This window comes from Schistocerca piceifrons, chromosome 1 (assembly GCF_021461385.2).
Source record: "Schistocerca piceifrons isolate TAMUIC-IGC-003096 chromosome 1, iqSchPice1.1, whole genome shotgun sequence".
In the NCBI taxonomy this organism is placed as follows: domain Eukaryota; kingdom Metazoa; phylum Arthropoda; class Insecta; order Orthoptera; family Acrididae; genus Schistocerca; species Schistocerca piceifrons.
The window spans coordinates 1,111,634,799-1,111,660,287 of record NC_060138.1 but is presented as its reverse complement, the minus strand read 5'-3'; the positions used below and the strand labels follow the sequence as shown (position 1 = coordinate 1,111,660,287).

Here is a 25,489-nt window from a genome sequence, read left to right as displayed (position 1 = left end):
GCGACCACGTTCTCTGTCATTGATTGCAAACAGGTCTACCACCAGATCCCCATGGCTCCTGAAGACATCGAGAAGACAGGAATCACCACCCCAATCGGGTTATTTCAGTTTTGATTCATGCCATTCGGTCTGAAAAACGCAACCCAGACCTGGCAACGCTTCATCAACGAAATGCTATTTGGACTAAAATTCTGCTTTGCATATCTTGATGACATTCTTGTGTTCAGCTCCTCCGTTGAGGACAACATTCGACATGTGCAAACTGTTATGGACACTCTCGCGGCAGCAGGCATAGAGACCAACCAAGACAAATTGCAGCTACATCAACCCACTGTCACTTTTATTGGTTTTAGGGTCTCTGCCGACGGCATTTCACCACCCCCTCACAAAGTACAAACAATACTAAACCTACCCAGACCTTTGTCATTCAAAGAGCTCCAGCACTTTCTGAGGATGGTCAATTATTATCGCCGTCATCTACCTTGGGCTGCGGAGATTCAGGCTCCACTGACGGACGCCATGGCAGGCACCAAGACTTCTGGATCTTGGCCTGTTCCATGGGCCCCTGCTATGACTGACTCTTTCACTGCCCTCAAAAATCTTCTTGCCGAGGCCTGCACCATCACGCATCATCATCCCAATGTGCAGCTTTTCATCACCACAGACGTGAGTGATACTGCCATCGGTGCTGTCCTTAGCCAGACAGTCGACGGCCAAACTTCACCTCTGCAGTTCTTCTCGCACAAGCTCACCAATGCACAACGGAAATATTCCGCGTTTGACAGGGAGTTGCTCACAGTCTACGAAGTGATCAAGCATTTTAAGACTGATGTTGAGGGATGCCCTTTCTGTGTTTTAACAGACCACAAAGCCCTGGCTGCGGCCATTTCCAACCCACCAGCTGACCCGCCTCCTCGCTGTTTCAGATACATGGACTTCATATCTCAGTTCACCACCAATGTCAGACACATAAAGGGTGCTGACAATATAGTTGCTGATTTCCTTTCACAAGTCGACGCCATTCATTTGCTGTTAGGCCTCTCTGAACTGCCTAACCTCCAACCCACTGACGAGGACACACAAAACCTGATTTCAGACTCTACCTCTTCACTACACTTTGTCCGCACCACCTTCCCTGGCATTTCTGGTGAGACCTGGTGTGACAACAGTACAGGCAGTCACGCCCCCTCATCCCAACCACGCTCTGTCGAGCTGTCTTCAAGGACTGCCAGCAATGGGCACGCCCCTGCACCACGTGTCAATGCTGCAAAGTACATAAGCACACTTCACCCCTTCTTGGTGCCTTTTCGATCCCTCCTGGGCATTTCCAGCATATTCAAATTGACATTGTCGGCCTTCTCCCCCCCTCTAATGGCTTTTGTTACGTTCTCTCGTCTATCGACTGAACAACTTGCTGGGTCGAGGCTGACCCCCTCCCTAATATCACTGCAGAAACTGTTGCTCGAGCTTTCGTCAAGTCATGGGTATCACGGTTCAGATGTCCAGCTATCATCATGACTGACCAGGGCAGACAATTTGAGTCGGCCCTGTTCAATGAGATTTGTAATATTTGCGGCATCCAGCATATCCATACCACAGCAAAGTAACGGGCTAGTTGAGTGCTGGCACCACACTTTCAAGGCGGCTCTTCGATGCCACGACACTCTTTGGATGGAAGCCCTCCACCTTGTGCCACCCCGCATTCATGCGATCTGTAAGGAAGACCTCAAAGGCACAATAGCCGAGTTCGTATACGGCCAGAACATTGTTCTCCCTGGCGAACTTGTGAGCCCTTCCGCTTCTGTCCCTCAGTCTGACTTACCTTCCTTCATGGACCACATCAGGCGCCACTTCATCAACCTCCACATCCCTGCGCCGGCCAGCCATTCCTGCCCTAAGGTTCACGTCCCGAAATCTCTGAACAATTGCGAGTACGTCATGCTCCGAGATGAGACTGTCCATGCTCCACTCCAACCCCCATATACCGGCCCGTACCAAGTTCTCCGGCACTCAGCCAACACCTATGACATCCAGATAAAAGATGCAGCTGTTACTGTCTCTCTAAACAGACTTAAGCCTGCTCATGTCGAGCCTGCTTCTATCCTCCTTCAGGCCACGACCACGCCACTCACTGTCGTGGCTCACGACACTCCGACCACTCCCTTCATGTTGGACTTTCTCACTCAGTCAAGTGACTTCCAGCTCCAATTGTCGAGCTCTTCTCCAACCTCACCCTCTACTCCGGTCTCACACAGTCCATCGAGTGATCACATGCTCCCCACGTTGAGCTTACCTACGATCACACCCTCGCTGCTGGGCCCCTCTCCGGTCCCTTCGACCTCTCCCCCATTGCCTGCCTCGCCCTGTCAAGGTTTCTCACGCCCATCTCGAATGTACCCTCGCTCAAGGTGTCTGTGCCTGTCCCCCTGGACATAATCCATGACATCTCTATAATACTATGCGATGACACACTGTTGTTGTGTGTTTCCCTTCATCCGGTGCTCATGACACAACCTCTGCCATTCCCTGCCACCTGGTGAAATGTGTTCCCCTCTCACTTGATGTCAACCTGGACATGCTTCGTGTGTTTGCCATGCCCATCGGAGACATCATCGCCGTCGCTCCGTTCCCCCCGCAAACCGCGGGCCTACCTGTTGCTGCACAACCAGCACGCCCAGTACGACGCCAGGCGCACTGTGGCCGGACCCTCCTTCACGACATCTACCCACACAGCTCCCCGACAACGCTGTTGAGCTGACCGTGGTCCAGTTCCCGTGGACCACCCCTGCTGATGCCATAGTCACCCCCCCCCCCCTGCCTCTCAGGTGTACTCCGTACTGCGGGGGGGGGGGGGGGGGGCTATGTGGCGCCGATGAGGTCGACACCAGTATCGATTTGAGCATCATCTCTGAACTAAGGAAAACATTATCTCGGTGTAGTTCCGCCAACCAGTTGGTTGTAAGCCTTACTTGTGTAAAGAGGTGAATAAATGAACTCCCGATTATAAGGTGTTGGTTGGTGTGTCTCACCTGAGCATCCATCTCACCATCCTCTATCCACTTACTAGGCGCATAACTCTCCATGCCACAATTTAAAATCTGCTTAAACTTTTCCCATAATGCCTCTACATCCATCTTACTTGAACTAAGTGATGCCAATACACTGTCTCAGTGAGGTTTTAATAATTGCTTATCTGATCTATCTAGCCTTCTTGACTGATTTACTAACTTTCCCAACTGTAGTTGTAATGACATCATGATAGATGATCCCTTTTCTTTTCTGACATTGTCCTTCCTCTCTACTAAGCCAATGCTCTTTGAGGAGAATATTGGAAACAAATTTGCTGAATTCTCTTCCCTTAGTAAATTGTGCAGTGATTCCGTCTTAACTAAGACAGAAAATCTTACCCAGTCCCAGGGATTACTCTCTTGTAAACAGCTTAGTGATGTATCTGTTACCATAACACCAGGTAAAAACCTAAACTTGATAAGGGGATTAATTTTTTACTGGGACCTGACACTGCAGTCAGATGAAAAACTACTCAAACACTCAGGGAGACGTGACATTGTGCTATGTTGATGCCCGCCAGACACCGCTGCATTCGTCTTTGCTTTGGGAGGGGATTCACTTTCAGGGAACCCCAAAATCATGCTTTACTGCTGCAATGTGAAGCTATATTTCCATTCTCCAATGTGGTGCTATACATGCCAGTGTTTTAGCAATATGTCCTCCTGGTGAATACATGACCTGATTTGGGGAGACTATGGGTGACCACTTCACAAAAATTCACAATGTGCACTATCACCTGTCTCTTTCAGGTGTGGGAATAACCACCCTCCCTGATACTCAAAGTGTGTTGTCCTAATTGAGGAACACAAAATCGAGGAACTGAAGATCACAGAGTGCCATTTTGAAGCTCGGAAAAAAAGTGGTTTACTTTGTATTTGGGCTTAATTATATCAACTTTTGCCACTACTGTGGCCCTCTCATCTACATCTACATCATACTCTGCAAGCCACCTAATGGTGCATGGCGGAGCGTATTTTTCGTACCACTAACTGAGCTGTCCGACCCTGTTCCACTCACAAATATCGTGTGAGAAGAATGACTGTCAGTAAGTCTCCATATTGGCTCTAATTTCTTGAATTTTCTCCTCGTGGTCATTATGTGAGTTATATGTGGGGGGAAGTAATATGTTGTCTGCCTCTACCCAGAAACTCCTCTCTCAAAATTTCAATAGTAGACCACATGCACAGCACATTCTTTGTAACATCTGCCAATCAGGTTTGTTGAGCATCTCCGTAACACTCTTGCACCAGTGGAAACAATCCCATGATGAAACATGCTGCTCTTCATTAGATCTTGTCCATCTTTTCAGTCAGTCCTACCTGGTAAAGGTCCAGATTGAGGAACAATACTCAAGAATCAGTCAAATAAGTGCCTTAAAAGCCACTTCTTTCATGGATGAGTTACATTTCCTTAAGATTCTTCCTGTGAATCTGAGAGTGGCATCTGCTTTTCCCACAATTTGTTTTATGTGGTCATTCCACTTAAGATCACTCTGGATAGTTACTCCTAGATATTTTATGGCAAATACTGTTTCCAGGGGTCTGTCATCGATAGTGTAGCTGTATAGTAGTGGATTTCCTTTCCTATATATGTGCAATGTGTTACATTTATTTACGTTCGGTGTCAACTGTCATAGCCTGCAATATCCATTAATTCTCTGATGGTCAATCTGCAAATCATTACTATCTTCTGCCATTGCCATTTTGTTATAGACAATGACATCATGTGCAAAAAGCCTTAAAGCACATCTGATGCATTCTACTAGATCATTTATACGTACTGTAACCAATAAAAGTCCTATCACATTTCCAGGCTACCGCAGAAATTGCTTGTACATCTGTCAATTTTTTCCCTTTAAGAGAGACATGTTGCAAGAAAATCTTGAATTCAGTCACAAATCTGCTCTGATACTCGATAAGCTCATATTTGTTTCACTACCTGCTGTGTGGGATGGTGTCCAATGCCTTTCCGAAGTCAAGGAACACGGAATCAACCTGAGCATCATTGCCTATGGTGCTCCAGGTCTAATAGAGGAACAGAGTGAGCTGAGTTTCATAGAATCTCTGTTTCCGGGTGTATGTCACCTTTTATAGATGAGATTTTCGTTTTCTAAAAATGGTATAATTCTTGAGCATAAAACATGTTCCACAATTCTTCAACAGATCAATGTCAACAACAAGGGCCTATAATTGTGTGCATCTGTCCTACACTCTTCCTTAAAAATGAGAATGACCTGCACTTTCTTCCAGTCAATAGATACCTTTCATTGCTCAAGTGACCTACAATAAATTTCTGCTACAGGGGTAGCAATTTCTTTTGCATAATCTTTGTAGAAACTTATAGGAATCTCATCTTGTCCTGATGCCTTTCTACTACTAACTGATTGGTTATCTGAATACCTGCCCTTTTGAAGTTCGTATGATAATTGAAAGGGGGGACAGTGTTACGATCTTCCGCAGTGAAACAATTTTGGAAGACCGAATTTAGTATTTCATCCTTCTGTCTGTTACCTTCCATTTCTGACTCAGTATGGTCACTGACTGAGTGAATAGATGATTTTGACCTATTTAGTGTTTCTACATATGGCCAAAACACCTTAGGGTTTTTACACAGATCGGTTGACAAAGCTTTGCTTTCAAAGTCATTGAACGCTTCTATCATTGCTCTTCGTATGCTGATCTTCACTTCATTTAGCTTTTGTTTGTCAACTAGTTTTTTACTTCTCTTGAATCTGAGATGAAGTTCTCTTTGTTTACGTATGACTTTTCTAACACTGTTATTAAATCATGGTGGGTCTTTCCCATCCCTTAAGACCATACTCGAAGCATAGTTGTTTAAGGTATATTACATGATACCTTTGAATTTTTTCCATTTGCTCTCCACACCTTTGTCATGCACTGAAATTTGTATCCTGTCACACTTGCTAAGCAAAAATATCTTTCTACCTTTCTTAACATTCTCTGTAAGACCCGTTGTCACAGATGCTATGACAGACTTATGATCACTGATACCTTCCTCTGTGTTAACTGATTCAATAAGTTCAGGTCTGTTTGTTGCCAGGAGGTCTAAGACATTTCCCTCATGAGCTGGTTCTCTAACTACTGGCTCAAAGTGATTTTCAGAAAAGACATCCAGAGTAATGTCACACGAATCTCTGTCTCTGGTATGAATCTTGATAGCATGACACTCCCAATCTATACCTGACAGTTGAAGTCACCCACTATAACAATGGCATGATCAGGAAAATTGTTAATGATTTTCTGCAAGTTCTGTCTGAAGAGCTCTACCCATAGAGCTCCTGACCCAGACAGTCTATAAAAGCATTCAGTTACCATTTTTGACTGATCTTTGATACTTAACTTCACCCAGATTAATTCAGAATCAGAATACATGGTAATCTTGCTACATTTTGAATTCTTTACTGTTATGGAATTGCTGCCACCACTGGTGACTACCCTATCCCTACGATAAATATTCCAATCTGAACTTAGGATTTTGTTGTCATCAACATCCAGTTTCAAACAACTTTCTGTTTCTAATACTATCTATGCATTACAACCTTCAGTAAGTGATGCTAATTCTGAGACCATTCTTTCGATGCTCTTGAAGTTTACTAAAATCATATAAACCTTTTCTATCTCTGCTCTCTGATGATGAACATTCTCAGAGGACATTGTGACTAATGTATCAGGCAAATCATCTTTGATCCCAAGGGAGGGTTTGCTTAACCTAAAAAAGTACCATGTGCATTCCTCTCTTACTCTGCTACCCTGGTAGCTGCTTCCTGTTTAGTGCATGCATGACCTATTAAGGGGAACCCTGCAATTCTGTACCCGATAGCAGAGGTTGAGGAATCCACATCCAATACTATTGCAGAGTTATCTCAGCATTTGGTTTAGACCTTCCACTCTGCTCCAAACCAGAGGATCATAATCAACCCTAGTTACAATGCTACAAATAGATAGCTTAGCCTGCACCCGCCATGCGATGCTAGTTGCCTTCACCAAATCAGCCATCCACTGGAAGGAGACAAGGATGCTGTCAGAACCCAAGTGGCAGGCATCATTCATGCCAGCATGTGCCACTATCTGTAGCTGGTTGCACGCAGTACACTTGATAGCCACTGGCAAGGCCTCCTCCACTTCAAGGATCAGACCCTCCAGCAAACAACCCAAGTATCCACTGACATTCTTTCCTGCCTTGCCTGCTATTTCCCTGAGGGGTTCTGTCACCCATCTAACACTGGAGCTCCCAATGACAAGCATAGCCACCTTTTGCACTTGTCCAAACTGGGCAGGAATATTGGCCACTGGCGCAACAGGAGAGGCATCCCATGCTGGCCCAGAGTTATCGTCAACACTGGGTGCACATCGTACCTGTTGCTAAGGGGTGTGACCTGCTCCCTCTTTCACCTTCCACCCAGTGACGTGAACCCACTACTGCCTGCCACTCACTCTCAAATGAGGATGGACCAGTCAGATATTACATATCAGAAGATCCAGCAACACCCTGGTCACCAGGGGATCCCAATGGCATCAAAGTTGTCACAGGACTTGTCACCAGCCCTCCAACGTCACTGCAACTTTGAGCGTTAGCCAGAAGCTCATCGATGATAGCCAATGCAGGTTCCAGCTGTTTACTGACTGCAGCCAGCTCTCCTTGTGTCCGCTCACAACAAGCACAGTCCCTAGCCATACTGTAATGTGTAAAAAAATAGATATAAGATTTCAAATGGCACTACTAAGTGTGGAATGTGTGCAAAATATAATGAGGAGAATAAGGAAACACTACCAAATGTTCTGTTGGCTTCTCACTATACCCAGAGACAGAAAGCTCTTAAACAGAAATAAATTTCTCTACTGAAGTGGGTATATCTACAGTTACCCATTACTAGAAACTCTGCTTACCCAAAAACTACTGCAAGAGATAAGTATGCAAACTAGAATGCACTGATCGAAACTATATGCTGTCTACCAGCATGAGATTTAAGCTTAGTGGCATGACATGGAGTTTCTGGCGGTGGGAAAATTACACTAGGATGCTGCCTTACACAACAATATGCCTCAAGAGTTATGCAATAACAAAAACTTAGAGTAATTTGCTAACCACTAGTGTACAGAGTAAAACACACAGGTTTAGCTCACCCATTTGCAGAAGCATGTGAAAAAAGCAGAAATTAAACTAAATTACTGTATATCAGACAACTGCTACTGTTGCTGGTGTGTACGCTCACCTCAGGGTGTGCAGGTACACTGTCATCAGCATTACCTGATTCATTTACTCCCTTGATATTGAACCCTGATAGTTGCGCAGCATCCTCCTCAGTCATCTACCCCTCTCCCTGGAAGTATGCTGATCAGAAATGTGACACCAACCAGTGGCTGGAGGAGCCACAACCTGTGGCTACCTGCTCTCCTTCAGTTCCTACTCTTCAGGTAAGCCTTCACAAGGTTCTCAACTGCCAAAAGTTGTAAAAGAGAAAAAGGAGAAATCTTGGAGAAGGCTGCTCTCTCACCCCAGAGATGCCAGATCCCCTCACACTGTTGGACTCCAAGCCAATGTTTGTCAATGTTGTTTCAGCCCCACTGGTGATAGACATTGATCTTGGGGTGTGTCGTGTTCTCCTGGGCCCTTCTCACCTAACCTGGTCACCCTCAACATGATGGTATAATACAGCTGCAAGTGGATACTACTCAGAGCTGCCAGAACCACTACTAATTTCTTCTTGCCCTGCAGTCTATGTTGCTCTCCATGAAACAAACTTCACTGATGACCATTCTCCAACTCAGAGGTTATTGAGCACTACGTCAGAATGGTAGTGACTGAGTGGGAGCACCCAGATAGGTCTGAACACTGGTTTTCACAGATGTCATCAATGAGTGTATTTCCTTCTGTACCATGTTGTAAGTAATAGCAGTGTGAGCACAAAAGACACTAGCAACCACCATTTGTAACATTTATTTACATGCATGTGGAGCACTTACTTATCTTGAGGTGATCACTTTAGTTCGGCAACTCTTTCTCCTCTCCCCCTTTCCCTGAATTATCTTACTTGGTGATTTAAATGCACACCACTTCCTGTGGGAAAGTATTACTTTGTCTGGCAGGGGCCTTTTGACACACCAGCTTCTTTTCAGTCTTGATCTGTTGGTCTGTATCGATGAGGTTGTGCTAGACTTCTCCAGTGTGATCGCTCGTGCTGGTGGAACTGCTATCTCCCTTTCTATGGGCCTATTCCAACACTGGCTGGTCCCATGGTGGACCACAGACATTGCAACAACTTTTCAGGATCAGGCCCTACAACATCCCAAGAGACATCCTTCATAGACCACACTCATCTCACTTAAGCAGCTCTGTGCTAAGTCTCATCATCCAACTAAACACAGTAAGAAGGAATGCTGGGAGCACTGTGTCTCATCTGTGGGAATGTGTGACTTTTCATCCCTGGTGTGGGGTGAGCTGCTCAGGCTACTAGACCACCAAAGATCAACAACTGTCCCGTGTCTCCTCCTTCATAGTGGTACCAATGCATTGGTTCTTGCTGAACACCTCGTGATCCACTTTTTGACTGCATCGACATTATCTTCTTACCCAGCTACCTTTCAAATGTATAAAATGTGAGATGAAGACTTATCACATCATGCCAAATTATATATCGAACCTTTAATTTATTCTGGACTGTTTCAGTCTCTTGTCTTGTCACACATTGCAATTTGATAATCCAACATCTGAGTGTTACTCAGAGGCTCCATCTACTTAGGGTCTTAAACCATATTTGACTAAAAGGTGTTTCTCTTTCACAATAGTGAGACTGTATCAGTATCCCAGTCCTTAAATCAGGCCAAAATCCAGAATTCATTAACAGCTACCAACTGATTAACCTCAATACCAGACTCTGCAAACTGCTAGAAAGAATGTTATCCCAACAATTACGTTGAGTTCTCAAATCATGAGCCTTTTGTATCCTGGTCAGTTAGGTTTCTGGGAGGGACAATACACAATTGACAATTTTTGTATGTTGGGAACAACACTCTGACAGGGACACCTAATTGCTGTCTTTTTTGACCTACATATGGCGTATGACACTGCTTGCTGCCATCACATTTTATATACCCTCTGTGACTGGGGCTTTCGAGGCTCCATACCAGTTTCTAGTCATCATACTGTATGCCACCAGTGATTTCAGGTTAGCATTGGTACATTGGATCCAAGAGAAAGGTGTCCCTCAGGACTCTGTGCCATGCGTCATACTATTCGTCATTTCCATCAATGGGCTAGTGACCTCTGTCAGACCACTTGCCACTCCTGCAGTGTATGCTGAAGAGTTTTGTATTTGGTTCAGTCTGTAGGTTTGACAGAATGCCAACTCCAGTGTCCTAACCAAGGGGCCTCTGCTTGGACTTGTACCCAGAGCTTCCAATTCTCTCCCATGAAAATGCAAGTCATGTGTTTCTATCATTGTACCATGGTTCATCCTGTACCTTGGTTCACCTGACTCAGAACTCTGGTAGGTTTACCCAGCAATTGCATGTTGTTGCACAGATCCAATATTTGGAATTCCTCTATGATAGAAAACTGACTTAGATGTCCCATATTCTTCAACTAAAGACTAGCACCTTTCAAAAGCATAATGCTGTTTGCTTCCTCACCCACACCTCTCGGGGTGAGAATGCGCTACTTTCTTCCATATGTACCAGGTCCTGGTCTCAAACCAATTGGGCTGTGGTTGCCAAGTTTATAACCCAGTGGAACTTTAGCTTTGAAAGTGTTGGAGCCAGCCCATCTTCAAGGAGCACTACAGGTCACTGGCACTGTCCTGAGTAGTCCCAAGCAGTCTCCTTGCCAAAGCAGGGTTGTTCCCTTTCCAGCTATGACAGTACAATTCTCGCTCACTTACACAATCACCATACAACAATTTCCTAATGATCCAACTTAACAGATTTATTTTTGCATATGAGGGGAATCGAGTCTCTCAGACATGCCCTCGAGGTGGGGCTACCAGTTGGAATGTGCCTCAGACCCTCTGCATGACCTCTGCCTAACCTCCTTGGAATGTGCTCCCAATTAGCACCAATCTGTTTCGAGGACTTGAAGTTTCAGTTGCCCCATAACCTTTCAGTGTCTGTTCCTCTCAGTTCTTCAGGAGTATCAGGATGTTACTGTAATTTATACTGGTGGCTATAAGACCACGAACAGTACTGTATACAGAAGCTGCACCATTACGATGTGGCCACCATGATTACAGACGTGTACTGTAGGTACACTGTGGCCCCTGGTACTAGCAACTCTACTTTGGGAAATCGCATGGAAAAAGTACACATCTACATGACCCATCAGGCTGTTTTCCACCAAACCTCACCAAGCCACCATGACATCAGTGGATGCCATCCACATTGATACGCGGTGCGCAATTCATAATAAATGGCACTACATTCACAGTCACTACCTCACCTCTGTGCAATAACATGGTCATTTAACACTGCAAGATATTCCCCTGCTAATGGCTATTTAGGTCACGCTTGACCACTCTGTGGCCAGAACACATTCCTGACTCTACGCTGGCTACATCTGCAGCCAATCCATTGGAATTTTCTTGTTGTCTTGCCACTTGACACTTGCTGGACTTCCATCAGCTGCTCCTGAGTGTTACACTTTACTGGTCCTGCCTCTCAATCAACCACAAACCTCGCTGAACCCTACTGCTAGTCACCAACCAAGACTTTGTGGACCGCACCATTGTGAGCACATTCTAGATAACATCAAGTAGTGCAGAAACTCTTCCCCAGAAGCTGTATTAGTTTCTGTTCATAGTTAATAAACAAACAGTTGCTACTGATACTTATGCATTTCAATTGTCACCAGTCACTTCCCTCAGCCATGGACAGAAAAGATAGGGTGAGATATGCTTTTACACCTCCCACCAATCAGAAATAATACCTGTTGATTAAAACATATAGTGTTTTTACAGTGGAGCTGATCACCATTAACAGAGCCCTATGTTTTATTAAACAGACCTCCATTGAACATATTTTAATTTGTAGTAAATCAATGAGCAGTCCCTAGGCTACTGATCTTGTTGCCCTGTTATGTCTGCTAGTCATCACTTTCCTTCTGACCTTAGACGTACTGCCTACTCAGTTTTCTTTCTATGTGTCTCAAGTCAGGTGAAAACCTCAGGGAATGAACTGATCTAGAGAAGTAATTACTCCACTTTAATGAATCATTGCTATTTTTAGTCTAATGCTGGATGCCCAGGCTGTACACCAGTGCTAATCGAGAGAGTGAATTTACAGGCTCTCTTGTATCCAGTTGCACTTATGAAAGCAGTTTGGATAATAATCTAATTAAAGTTCCTATGGGATATGAGTAAGGGAAGTTACTCATAGTATGGAACTTTTATGCTGTTTTGTCAAAAGATGACCCTTACTGAATATTGTCACCTACTGAATGGACGTAGTTAAGATAAATTGGTGCTCATCACTCAAATAGTGACACCAAGCGATATGGTGCAGTGTTTAGCACACAGGACTCGCATTCAGGAAGATGACAATTCAAACCATTGTCCAGCCTTCTAGATTTAGGTTTTCTGTGATTTCCCTGAATTTCTCCATGCATATGCCAGGATGGTTCCTTTGAAAGGACACGGCCAATTGCCTTTCCCATACTTTACAGAATTCAAGCTTGTGCTCTGTCTTTAATCATCATGATGTTGATGGGATATTAAACCTAGTCTTCCTTCCTTTTTCTTCCTTCATATAGCGACCACAGGTATTCATCATCCACGTCCTAAAGCATCAATTAATACTGATTAGACTTGACACAAAATTTACAGTGTCAGTGACACTACATGCAGTTTTGGACATAAGGAGAGTACAGCTAGGTGAGAGGGAGTGTTGCATGCTGCTGATGGAACTGGCAGAGGGATTATTCTGCAGGAAGCACTGAGAGAAGCTGTACTTTTATAGCCCAAGATCATGAGGCTCTAATGGCTACATAAAATAATAATAATAATAACAATAAAGTACTTGTGAGTGAGACTATGTTAGTATTCCATTTTTGATGTCATGTATTTCAGCTTTCATGTGGGTTTCTGAAAATCTAAAAAGACTAAATGATTTTATTGCCTTATTCTTTTTGGTATACGTGAGTATTTGTATGCTGCCAGTATCCAAAATTCACACTGGGAGTGAAGCATTACACTTTCTACCTTATGGGTAAGCAGAAACTGACTAATCTGATCAATGTTTAATACAAACAGTAATTATTCCAGGAACTTTAGTAAAATTTCAAATCTCATGGTGCCAGATGCTAAGGAAAGATTAACAGTTGTATAAGGTTTTACTGTTTTAATGTGTTTGACTGAAGGAATTATTAATACAATGGGTTATCCTTGGAACTGTGTTAAATGAAATTCACCAAAAAATTCTGTTATTGCCAGATACTGTCATTTGGAAAAAACTTTCAGCTGTCAGGAAGTAGAATGGAGATACAAATTACTTTTTAAAATTATTTTCAGGTTATGTGTCTGAGGAGTTAATAGGTCCTTGTTGCATATGTGAGTTAAAGATTGGTGTTAGCTATTCAAATGGATTTTCATTCTCATTCAGAGAAATGAAGGTATCGAAATGATTCAAAGTGATGTGCATACAACTTTAAGAGTGGTAATTAACGAAAATTTATCCTACCATCCCCCACAGTGTCTTTGTTTTTTCTCTATGTAGGTCAAGAATATGGGTGAGCAAAGTAATGAAACCTGTGGGACACAGTACTTAATGTTTTCACAATCCAGATTTAGTTTTATTCCTGTTGTATCAATCATTAATGTTGTCAAGATATAACACCATCCATGCAGGGGAATCTCTTTAACACTATAATATTTTAGTTTCCCCAGTAGAATTTTTAGATTTACCCAATCGAATGCCTTGGTTAGATCACAAGAAATCCCAACAGGACAAGTTCACTTCTCCTGTATAGTTGTAGCATTGCTTCCAGAAAAATGCACTGAAATAAAATTTTGTGATGATTGCTGTTACCAGAGATGGCACTCTGCATGTTCTGAGACACTGTAAGTACTGTACCTTGTTTCCAATTGTGGAATCCATTCCATCATCTGCTAGATCTGATTTCCCACGCACTCTGTGAGGCAACTCTTCAACGTAGTATGATTTGTATCCTAGAGGAGGAACATCTTCAGCTTTGAAAACCATCTCCACTGTAGCTTTACTCTTTCGTCCTGGTAAACTGAAAAGTGGTGATGGAATTGGTACAAGCTGAACTGGCAGTTGCGTACCTTTACAGAGGAGAATATGAAAAGGCAAATTAGTTAGAAGTTTCAACAGTCATAAAACTAATCTATGTGAATAAGAAGTGAAATTACCTGCAGGATCTCTGACAGAGTAAGATACACCTGTCACTGGGAGTCTGACGTAGTGGGATGTGACATAGCTAAGTGGATTATAAACAGTCACAGTAAAAACTTGTGATTTCTCAGAGATGGCACAGTCACTGATATTCAGGAGAAGACATGACTGAAAAATCTCTGGTTGGTGGCTGCTCTCATCCTTCTTTTTGTGCATTAATTCCCTGTGAATAAGGAATAAATATAAACTGATTATTGATGCTACTCGAGCAAAGTTTGTCAAAGTTATTACATATACATTTTAATGTGTGTACTTTATTCAGCCATTGTTTCAGTTGCCCTAAAAGCAAAAACACAATGTAGTTCACTGTCTGAGTCATGATTTCTGATTATCCCACTAGTTAGGCGAAGATACTACAGGATGCCATCGTTCTGATGAGCACCGTATAGGGGCAAGCAGCAGAAGGTGGGACAGAGCAACAGTGTTAATGAAGCACCTGGGGGCCACTGCTCCATGGACAGAACGTGGGATTGGGGAAAGCTTGAAGCTTAAACACCTGGCGGTAAACGAGTTGAATGCGGGGTTGGCCTGGCAGCTGAATGTGCTACAGTAAAAGCATTTACATTCACTAAAATAGCCAAAAACGCCTACAGCTGAAGTACAGAAAATGTAAGGACATTTTGGAATTGGTGGAAGCCCTAGAACACACTAAAATTATTACCATATACGTATGACATCTTGTTTAGAAGTCATTAAGTGATAAAGTGGTTCAGGATATTGGTAGTACTGACTTAATGTGATTATAGGTAACCTCACTGGGATTGTAAAGTATTTAGCAAACTAATAATAGGACTGATATTAGCGTCAGAGTTAATTTGATCTTCAACAAGTTTGGAAGGGACATTTTATGTGTGCTATGAACTTTGATATTCATTGGTCTTCAGAACTTTTCATCTGATGCTCTGCTTGCTTTGCACTGTTCTACTGCTCGATTCAGTTAAGTATCTGCTACAAGCCTATTTAGAAATGTAAGGCCACTTTTCCATTTGATTCTTTCTTTGCAAGTAAATTTACAAGTTGAATTTAAATCAGTGCATTAGGACACCTCATTTCATATGTTAATAATCCTAATTTAATATATTTGGAAATGTATGCTTAATTTAATGAAATTTCACTGTCTATTATGCTGAGCCACATCAATGCTTAATTATTTGGGGCAAAAGGCAGCAGTACACAACACCAACCCTTAGATACAACTGAGCCAGAATTATTGCCTGTGTGCCTGTCCATCACTATAGATTGCTGTTGATAGGACTTCGGTGAATACACAGTTGGTTTGCTCATCCAAAAGCAGGCAGTGAGCTCACAAAGACTATCATGGATAGTCTCTTGTTAACATTTTTCTATCAGTGAATCTGGAGAATGTACAGATATAGATACAGAGGACAGGTAACACAGGCCAATGATGGAAAAACTTTTTTGCTGAGAATACCTTATTCCTATGTTTTTTAAGGTGGTAAATCCAAATATGATACTTAAAAAACTGTATCACCCAACATTTCTTCACATTTTACAGTTATATTTATTGAATTAAGCGATTTTTAAAGAATTCAACAGCTTTTATATAGTTAAAATAATTTAAAAAGGAGGTGTGATGAATGTAGATAACATTCGCTGGCAAAAAAAAGGTTGATTCTATTTTTGTGTTAACAGATGGTGTTTTGTTTACTGTCAACCTAACTTCACTTTCCTGTTTCCTGAACATTTACTCGGTACAGTGTCTAATTGTGGTTGTGAAAACTCTGCTGACAGTTTTTGTTATATTTGTGGTGAATTTGTGCTTAAAAAACGCCAAAGGAACATTACAGACTTTGTGAAAAAGGTTTATCTATCATACTTTGGATCTAAGCTTGGTGATCAAGATAAATCTTGGGCACCACATAAGATATGTTATGTGTGTGTTGAGGATTTGAGGAAATGGTCCAAAAAGGAGAAAAAAGCCTTTAGATTTGCTGTTCTTATGATATGGAGGGAGCCAAGAAAATATTCCAATGATTACTAATTTTGCAGTGTTGATATTACTGGTCATAATTCAAAAAACAAGAATCTAATAAGCTACCCTAACCTTCCATCCACCATCAAACCAGTAGGGCACGGTGTAGATTTGCTGGTTCCTGAACCACCAGATGATTTAAATTCTATTCCAACAGAAGTATTTTCTGATGAACAATCTGATTTACGTGAACCAGGTGATGATGAATTCCATTGTAATGCAGAAAGTCTAGAGCCCAAATTGTTTACTCAGACCAAGCTTAACAATTTGGTTAGGGATCTGGGCTTAACGAAAGAAACAGCTGAATTGCTTGGCTCTAGATTAAAAGAGAAGAACTTATTGGCAGTTGGAACCAGCATATACATGTATAGAAAGAGAGAGCAGCAGTTTTCCGAGTTTTTTCAACAAGAAGGCGATTTAGTGTACTGCTCAGACATTCCTGGTCTGATGAATGAGTTTGATATTGAATACAAAAAGGAAGACTGGAGGCTGTTTATTGATGCATCCAAAACTAGTTTAAAGGCTGTTTTATTACACAATGGTAACATGTATGCATCTATACCTGTTGGACATTTTGCATGTATGAAAGAAAGCTATGAAAACCTAGAAATAGTGCTAATTAAAATAGGCTGTTCTGCTCATGATTGGATGATATGTGGTGATCTAAAAGTAACATGCATGCTCTTTGGTCAGCAAGGTGGCCTTACCAAATTTCCATGTTTCTTGTTCTAGGGATCAACAATGGTGCAGAAAGAACTGAAAGAACTTTAAAACCTGGCGAGAAGAACATTCTACACAAAATCCTTGTAGATCCAAAAAAGCATTGTTAGAAACTATCGCCCAATATCCCTATTAACTACCTTCTCGAAAATTCTAGAAAAACTCATGCACAGGAGGATTGTAGACCATCTCAACATCCACAGTATCTTAAGCAAAAATCAGTTTGGGTTTCGTGCCGGTCTTTGTACTGAACAGGCAATATTCTCTTTCAGCAACCAAGTTTTGGAAGCCATTAACAAAAAAATGTCTCCAGTGGGTATTTTTTGTGATCTTACGAAAGCCTTTGACTGTGTAAACCACCAGATTCTTTGGAAAAAGGCAGAATACTATGGTTTAGGTGGTACTGTTGGCTTGTGGCTACAATCATATCTACAGGATCGGAAACAGACTGTAATGCTAAATGGCTCTTCTGGAGAACCTGCCTCGTCTGAATGGGGCACGATAACGTGTGGTGTGCCTCAAGGCTCCGTTTTGGGCCCACTGCTTTTCCTCATCTTTATTAATGATCTTCCTCTTTGTTCTGAGACAAACAGCAAATTTACCCTGTTTGCCGATGATACCACAATTCTAATTGACGATTTGATTGATCATGATCTTGAAAAAACTACAAATACTGTTTTTAATGACATCTTAAATTGGTTCTCCTCAAATGGTCTCTCACTCAATGCAGATAAAACTCATTATATGAGGTTCCATACAGCACAAAGTAATCCCGATGAAATTAACATAAAATGTAGAGATCAACCAATACAGAAAGTTGAAGACACAAAATTCCTGGGTGCTTACATAGACAGTAAATGTAATTGGTCGGTTCACATTCTTCATCTATGTAAAAAACTTAGCTCGGCAACATTTGCATTACGGGTAATTTCTTCAGTGGCTGAAGTTGACACTATTAAGGTTGCCTACTTTGGCTACTTCCACTCATTGATGTCATATGCTATCATATTCTGGGGGAACCAACCACTTGCAAAAAAAGTTTTCACCATCCAAAAAAAAGCAATCAGAATAATGTGTGGGGTCCATCAAAGACACTCTTGCAGGCACTTGTTTCGGAAGATAGGTATCCTAACAACTGCCTCACAGTATATTTTTTCCTTGCTGACCTTTGTGTGCAAAAATTATTCCATCTACCAAGACAACAGTAAATTCCATGGTTATAATACCAGAAACAAAAACAATCTACATTTAGAAATGAAACGTCTCACTCTGGCACAAAAAGGAGTTTACTACTCCAACATTAAGCTGTTCAATGCTCTACCACTACATGTCAAATGTGTTCATACAGAACTGCCAAAATTTAAACAAGTTCTCAAAGATTACCTGACAGAGAAATCTTATTATACTGTGGATGAATACCTGAAAGAAAATGTATACCATCACTAAACTTATTGTGTCTAGAAGTAGTTCAATTGATTTTATTGTGCATTTGGGCATTAGCGCACTTTTTGTAACAACAGATTGGCTGTACATGTATTTACTCTTGTAGGTCTAATATCTGATTTAACTTTGTGCTCTTATCTTTAACCTTTATTTGAAACTCCTTTTTCTGTCAAATGGTAGTTATGTTATCTAGCTGACATTGTATCTGTTACTTTATTTATAGTATGTCTTACTTAAACTATGTACAATTTTCCATTGAATTGCCCTTGTATTTATTGTAAGTTTAAATTGAAACCTGTACAATTTGACACGTTCCATATCCTTGTGATTGACTCACTAACTGGATCTACGGAACAAGAAATAAATAAATAAATAAATAAATAACATATAAAGTTAGGCCTAATGAAATAGTTTGTAAAGGCTTTGCCTAAAGATGGACCATGTTTTAGGTATCTTTGCCAAAAGTTTCCACACCTTTCAGAAGCTAAACTAAAAGAAGGAGTCTTTGTCGGACCTGACATTAGAAAATTGATGTTTGATGTTAACTTTGCAATGACCTTAAATGAGAAATAAGCATGGGTATCATTCAAGCAAGTCATTACAAAATTCTTAAGACATGAAAAAGACCCAGAATATGTTTCTATTATAGCTAAAATGTTAAATAAGTTTGAAACTTTAGGATGTTTACTGAGCCTGAAAGTTCACTTTTTTGAACAGTCACCTTGAATACTTCCCGGACAATTTGGGAAATGTTAGTGAGGAGCAAGGAAAACACATTCAGCAGGACATTAAAGTGATGGAAAAACACTACCAAGGCCGCTGGAACACCAACATGATGGCGGATTACTGTTGATCACTTCACCGAGAAGTTTAGCAAGTGACTCATTGCAGAAAAAGCTACACAAGAAACTTCAAAGGAAAAAGAGAAAGAAAATACAAACCAATTCCAGCTGACAAGTGAAACCTCTATTAACAAATATAATTGTTTTAAGTAGCTTACTGTACATACAAACAATGCTTTTGCTGTCACAAAGTGTTTCATTAATTTCCCCATTTACCGTGTAGGACAAGATTTTTATACTATATAATGAAAAGCACATTGCTCAAAAACTAGGGGTGATAAGAAAAAAAAAACTAAGGCTAGATTTGGATTCAGCTCATAAAAGTCTATACAGAGCAGCTATCAAAGTAAAAAAAAAAAGTTTTTCAAAGAAAAAAAAAATTTGTTGGCCTGTATAATTAACAAATATACTTGAGCAAACAGCATAATACAATCCATATATGAAGAGGGAAAAAGTAAAAGTATCATAGGGAATGTGTCAGCTATTATAAAAGAAGTCAAGGGTTTCAAGTAAATGATAAAAGAACAGAATAGAATATCCAGAATTTAAAAAATAGTTTTCTTCAAGAGGGTTTGAGAAGACATGGAAAAATATCATAAAAGATACTCTTATCAATAAGAATCTAAACAAGACAAAACACAAACTGACATTGGTTATACACCACATTCTGTCACATATTCACTCAGTCATTCAGAATGAAAAATGGTAAAGTGACCAACAACAGTGAAAAAATTGTACAAGTGTTCCAAGCTTTCACAAAATATTTGAGTTATTCAAGATATGAATTTGAAACACAGAGCGATACAGTAAGAGAAGTTCTGGCAGAATGTAAATGATGATGGTTGTAAATGATGAGGTTGCCAACAATGGAGACCTTTGAAAATCAACGTATTCCTTCATTACTATTCTGATGACCATTATGTGCAATGCAGCAATTGTCGATGCTAAGGAATTTGTTAATTGGAGAATTTAGTGTAACGCTGTCACTTCTGGTGACTCAGTGCACCATGCGAGTGGTCATGTAAGTATTTATTTACATCTTTGAACAAAGTGGTTATTTTACTTACAACATTCCTTTGGCCCATGTTGAATATAAATTTTTATTTTAGGGCAAGAAAGTGTTTAACTAACGAGGAACTCAAATGGCTCTTGAATGAAGATGCAGATTTTACGAAAGAGGTAGACACTATTTTGGATGGTGATACTGATGAGGAAGTGGAGTTAATTGCTTGTAGTGACTATGACACTGAAAGTGAACAAGAGTATAAGTCAGACGAAAATGAAGACAATAATTGTCAACCAGGTTCTGTTGGTGATTGGTTTGTGGGAATAGACAAAACTTCTAAATGGAGGAAACATACTAGCTCTGCCATAAGCAAAGTGAGAAGGAAAAAATATTGCAAAAATTTTTCCTGGATCCAAGGCTATTGCCAGGAATGTGACAATCAAGATTTCTAGATTCCTCAGGAAATTTAACTGGGAAATGATCAATACTATTGTGAAATATACAAACAAATATATTCAGCTCAAACCAGAATTTTCTGATTATCACAGAGAAAGAGACTAAAAAGAAACTACAAGAAGTGAAATACTGGCACTCTTTGGGTACTTTATCTCCTCGGAATGAAGAAAGCTAACCACACGAATGTAATGGAACTGTGGAATACTGATGGATCAGGAATCGGAATTGGAAGAGCTGTGATGGGCTACAAGTGATTTATATTCTTGCTGCGTTGTATTCGTTTTGATGATATAAGCACAAGAGAAGAGAGGAGAAGATCTGTTAAGTTGGCCACAGTATGTTTGATTCTGGATGAGTTTGTAACTAATTGCAAAAGTACATACAGCATCAGTGATTTTGTGACCATTGATGAGAAACTTAAAGGTTTTTGTGGTCGTTATGGATTTTGGCAATATATCCCAAACAATCCTGCCAAATATGGCATTAAGGTATTTATGCTTCGTGATGCAAAAACATTTTTTATGAGCAACCAAGTGGTATTGTGGAAAGCAGCCCAAAGGACCTTGTGCAGTCTCAAATTTGTCGTTGAAAATAGTTCACAGACTTGTGAGTTATATAGAGGGATCCAACAGGAATTATTATAGATAATTACTATACAAGTTGCCCCTTGGCTACGTCACTATTAGGTAAAAGATTTGGCGTTGCTTTCATACGTACCAAATAAGAACAAGGTGGTCTTATTGTTGTCAACTATGCATGATTCAGATACTATCGATGAAGATTCTCGAGAATTGTGTTAGATTACAATGCCACTAAGGGTGGTGTTGATACAGTTGACCAGATGTGTGGCACACATTCTGTGACTTGTATAATGGGAAGGTGGTGTAACATTACATGAGTATGTCCAATATTGTCAGATGTACTTTGCGTCATGTGAGTGTAGGGCAGTCAAAACCAGTAGTGACCCAGGACATCATATCAACTTGAGATTTTTTATACATGCCATTCATTTCTAAATTTTATTGATTATTTACAGAGTAAAGAATTTAATTATGTACAACATTTAATAGGTAATGAGTTTTAATGACATAGATATAAATATGTTTTGACATAGCAAATAACCTTGTTGCATTATGCGTGCTATGTTTTCTCTTTGTAAGAACAAATACTGCTGTGTTGCTCAAGTGGGCGATCAAGTAGTTGTCAAGTGTGGATCTGCTGTAACTTTCATGAATGAGCATAGAATTGTTAATTTACAACCTGCAGTTGATTTAAAAATTATTTTATGGAACCACGGCCCGACTTTGGTGCAAACAAATCACGTGTGAATTCTCAAATATAGGTGCAGAGTTTAAGATACGCGGCTGGATATCAGGCGTTATTGTCATAACATTAACTGATTCAGTAACATTAACTGCAATTTATGGATATTAGCTTGATAATAACTATCAAAGACTTATATGAGTGGCATAGTAATCGTCTTGATGCTAAAGCAAACGAGAAGCTCTTTACTGTCGGGATACGACAAATATTAATCATTGCATAGTCAGCTTGTTGATAAATTGCTTAGCAACTTATAAACAAACAGTGATAGAATTATCAAAACGATCTTTTAAGTATCAATGACCACTGTGTGTACTCATCAGAAACTAATTGCTCTAACTGTGAGTGACTTCTGGATTGGATGAGTTTTTTTATTTCAGTTAATTGGTATTAATAAACTTCATTCGAGGTTGAAACTTCATCAATGGTGTCATGCACTCATTCAGTTTAATAGAATGGTAGATAGGACTAGCTATGCTACTATTTATAGTTTTAAAAGAAAAGAGAGCACGTACCTGTTTTCCTTTCGAGAAATGTTTGTACTTCAGCCAACAGTATTCTCAAACCAGAAGCACGAGTGACTCTCCCTCACAGCACTACGATATCGTGAACAACCACACACATGTGCCCCCTTCTCACTAAATTTCTGCATTGAAAACCCTGAGATGAAGCCGTGGTATGAATGAGGAAGAAAGAAGAGGAAAGATCAGGGAAAGAAACGGAGCAAAGAGAGAAGGGGAGGTCACATTTGGTGCCCAACAAGTCGGCCTGAGTACATTGCAGCGCAGGAGACATCTGGCCACAACATCTAACTTTGTATAGACCGACTGAATAAGTACTTGCTATTGAAATGCGAGATCAGCGAAAGATATGGAGCAAAGAGAGAAGAGGAGGTCACAGTGGCCTTTGGTAACCATTTTTGCTCTAATGGACATTGCTACTATCAATGGCCAGATACTTTTTTACTCAAATGGACAAAATCGAATGGTTACATGAAGAGTATTTCTGAAGAACCTGGCTTATGACCTCATTAAACCACATCTAATAGAAAGAGCCAAAATTCAGAGCCTTCCCAAGGACATATTGCTGTCCCTTCAAAGGAACAGGACAACGTCTGAACAAGTTGAGAAGCATTCGGCTAAGAAACAGAGACTCTGTGTTATTTGTGGAAGGGCAAAGATATTAACACAATAATAAGGTGTGATTCTTGTAATAGTTCTGTTTGCAGCAAGCATACAAGTGTTAGTTACTAAGTAGAGAACATGGCCTGTCTGTAAGCTGTTATAATATGGTTTCCATAGGCATTCACTATGAATAAGTTAATTTTCAATGCTGACAGCGAAATATAAATATTTTAGAACTATGCCATTTATGTGTTTAGACACATATCAACTTTTCTAAATAAAGTATAATTAACAGCCATGTTAAATAACAAAACATTCTTTCTCACTATAAGTGAGCAAATAGTGTATAGATATTTTTTGGCTAGATTATTTCTTAATATTTTCCATTGTGCCCATAATAAATTATTTGTATTAATTGCACGATAAAATTTGTTGTTTCAGTATTATTAATATCATTTTGAGTGATACTGTATCTACCCTTACAAACAATAAACTAATTAATATCAATACTAGTGTGAGAGCATGTGAAAATAACTGTAAAACTGAGCTGCGAAAGTGATGCACAAAGTGCGCTGCACAACTGCTTGTGCAATAAAAAAACATGCACCTACTGAAGGGTTAATGTTATGCTGGGGCAAGGACACAGGTACATTTACATGGCAGATGATGTTCTTTGACTGCAGTCTTGTTGGCCTGAATTAAATGAATATACCATTGCTGTTCTCAGAAACAGTCGTGTATATAGCATACCAACTGTCTGCTGTATTATTTGCTGCACTGGCAGTGGAAACAATACACCCTGCTCTCATGTGTCAGCAGGTGGTCATCCTTACTGTGTTTTGTCCCCAATATGGCCACAGTGTATGGTGCAATTGCAGAAGTTATTTTCAGTTTCTTTTCTTCCACTGCTGTAGGTGCAGTACATAGTGTCTGTTGAATCTGCCCCTAGCCATTTTCCTTGAAGGCCACCTTCAAGTGTTTTAGCTCATCATTAAAATTTCACATGTCAGAGAGTGTTTGTCCTGTCTACTATGGAGTTTAGTACACTGGTTCTCTGCAATGCATGATCAAAATTTTGAGCATCAAGGTACAAGCTCACATGAGTCCCCTTCGGTACTTGTTCCAACTGACTTGTTCAGCAAGAAGGCTGGAAAGAGTAGTTTACCATCCACTTCAATCATCATTGAATTGTGTTTGGGTAACCAGAGTTGAGATGTGTGATGAATCCAGCCAGCTCATATCTTCCATGTGGCCATACTATGAAGGTGCCACAACATAGCGGAAGAAATAGGTGGATTTTAGGGGCCAATAAGTTGATCACAAGTGGTGACATTGGGTCCCCTTCACAACCTACTCTATCTGCACATAGTACACTCCACTGAAGATAAAATATCTGGAAGTCAGAAAATGCCTGAAAAGATTGGTGATCTCCTGGGTAAACTGGTGTCAATAACTTTCAAACATTCCTGTAAGGGGATACTACTAAAAATGAAGATAGTGTGAAAGCTTATTAGGATGTTTAACTGCTCTGAATCTACTATCAGGAAAACCAACAAAAAATAGATCAGAGCTGCTGGTGTTGTTACATAACTGTGCTTAACACAGTCACCATAGTGTCACAAACTGAGGCCACAAACAGCTCCATCAGTCACTCCATGGTAGGAGGTACTGGTGTCTTGATGTGATTTTGTAGCTCATGTATGCACATCCAGTCATCCATGTGGACTGGCGAGGTGGTGTTGCTCCGTCCGCATGTCTGCCTGCTTCCCCCTCCACTCCCAGGTGCATGGACGTTTATACACAAAATGGCCATACACAAGAACAATATTGCAAACCATTGCCCCCTCACCCAATATACTCCAAGATACCCAGGTCTGTGTTTGCAAGCGCAGTGCAACCCAAGTCGCCATCAGCACGTTTTCATGCCACTCAGCTGCATTCAGTGCTCAGACCCCAGACATTTCAAAAGAGATAAATGGGGAGCTACTTCTTCATTTGTATAGAAAACTCAAAAAGTTAACACATTTTAACAAAATTATTCCTAGGGGTAGCACAAACCTGCAAACCTATACAGGAGCTACCTGTGAGTCACA

General features: G+C 40.7%; 1 protein-coding gene across 1 annotated transcript in view; it reads right to left on the bottom strand.

The window, feature by feature from the left end:
* Window positions 1-25,489, bottom strand: part of LOC124778072 (lysosomal alpha-mannosidase-like) — a 291,632-nt gene that overhangs the window by 73,606 nt on the left and 192,537 nt on the right. Inside the window, exons 11-12 of the mRNA XM_047253619.1 lie at window positions 14,447-14,652; window positions 14,148-14,359 (exon numbers count right to left, since the gene is read on the bottom strand). Coding sequence (XP_047109575.1) covers window positions 14,148-14,359; window positions 14,447-14,652 — 418 coding nt within the window. The remainder of the gene's footprint in view (window positions 1-14,147; window positions 14,360-14,446; window positions 14,653-25,489) is intronic.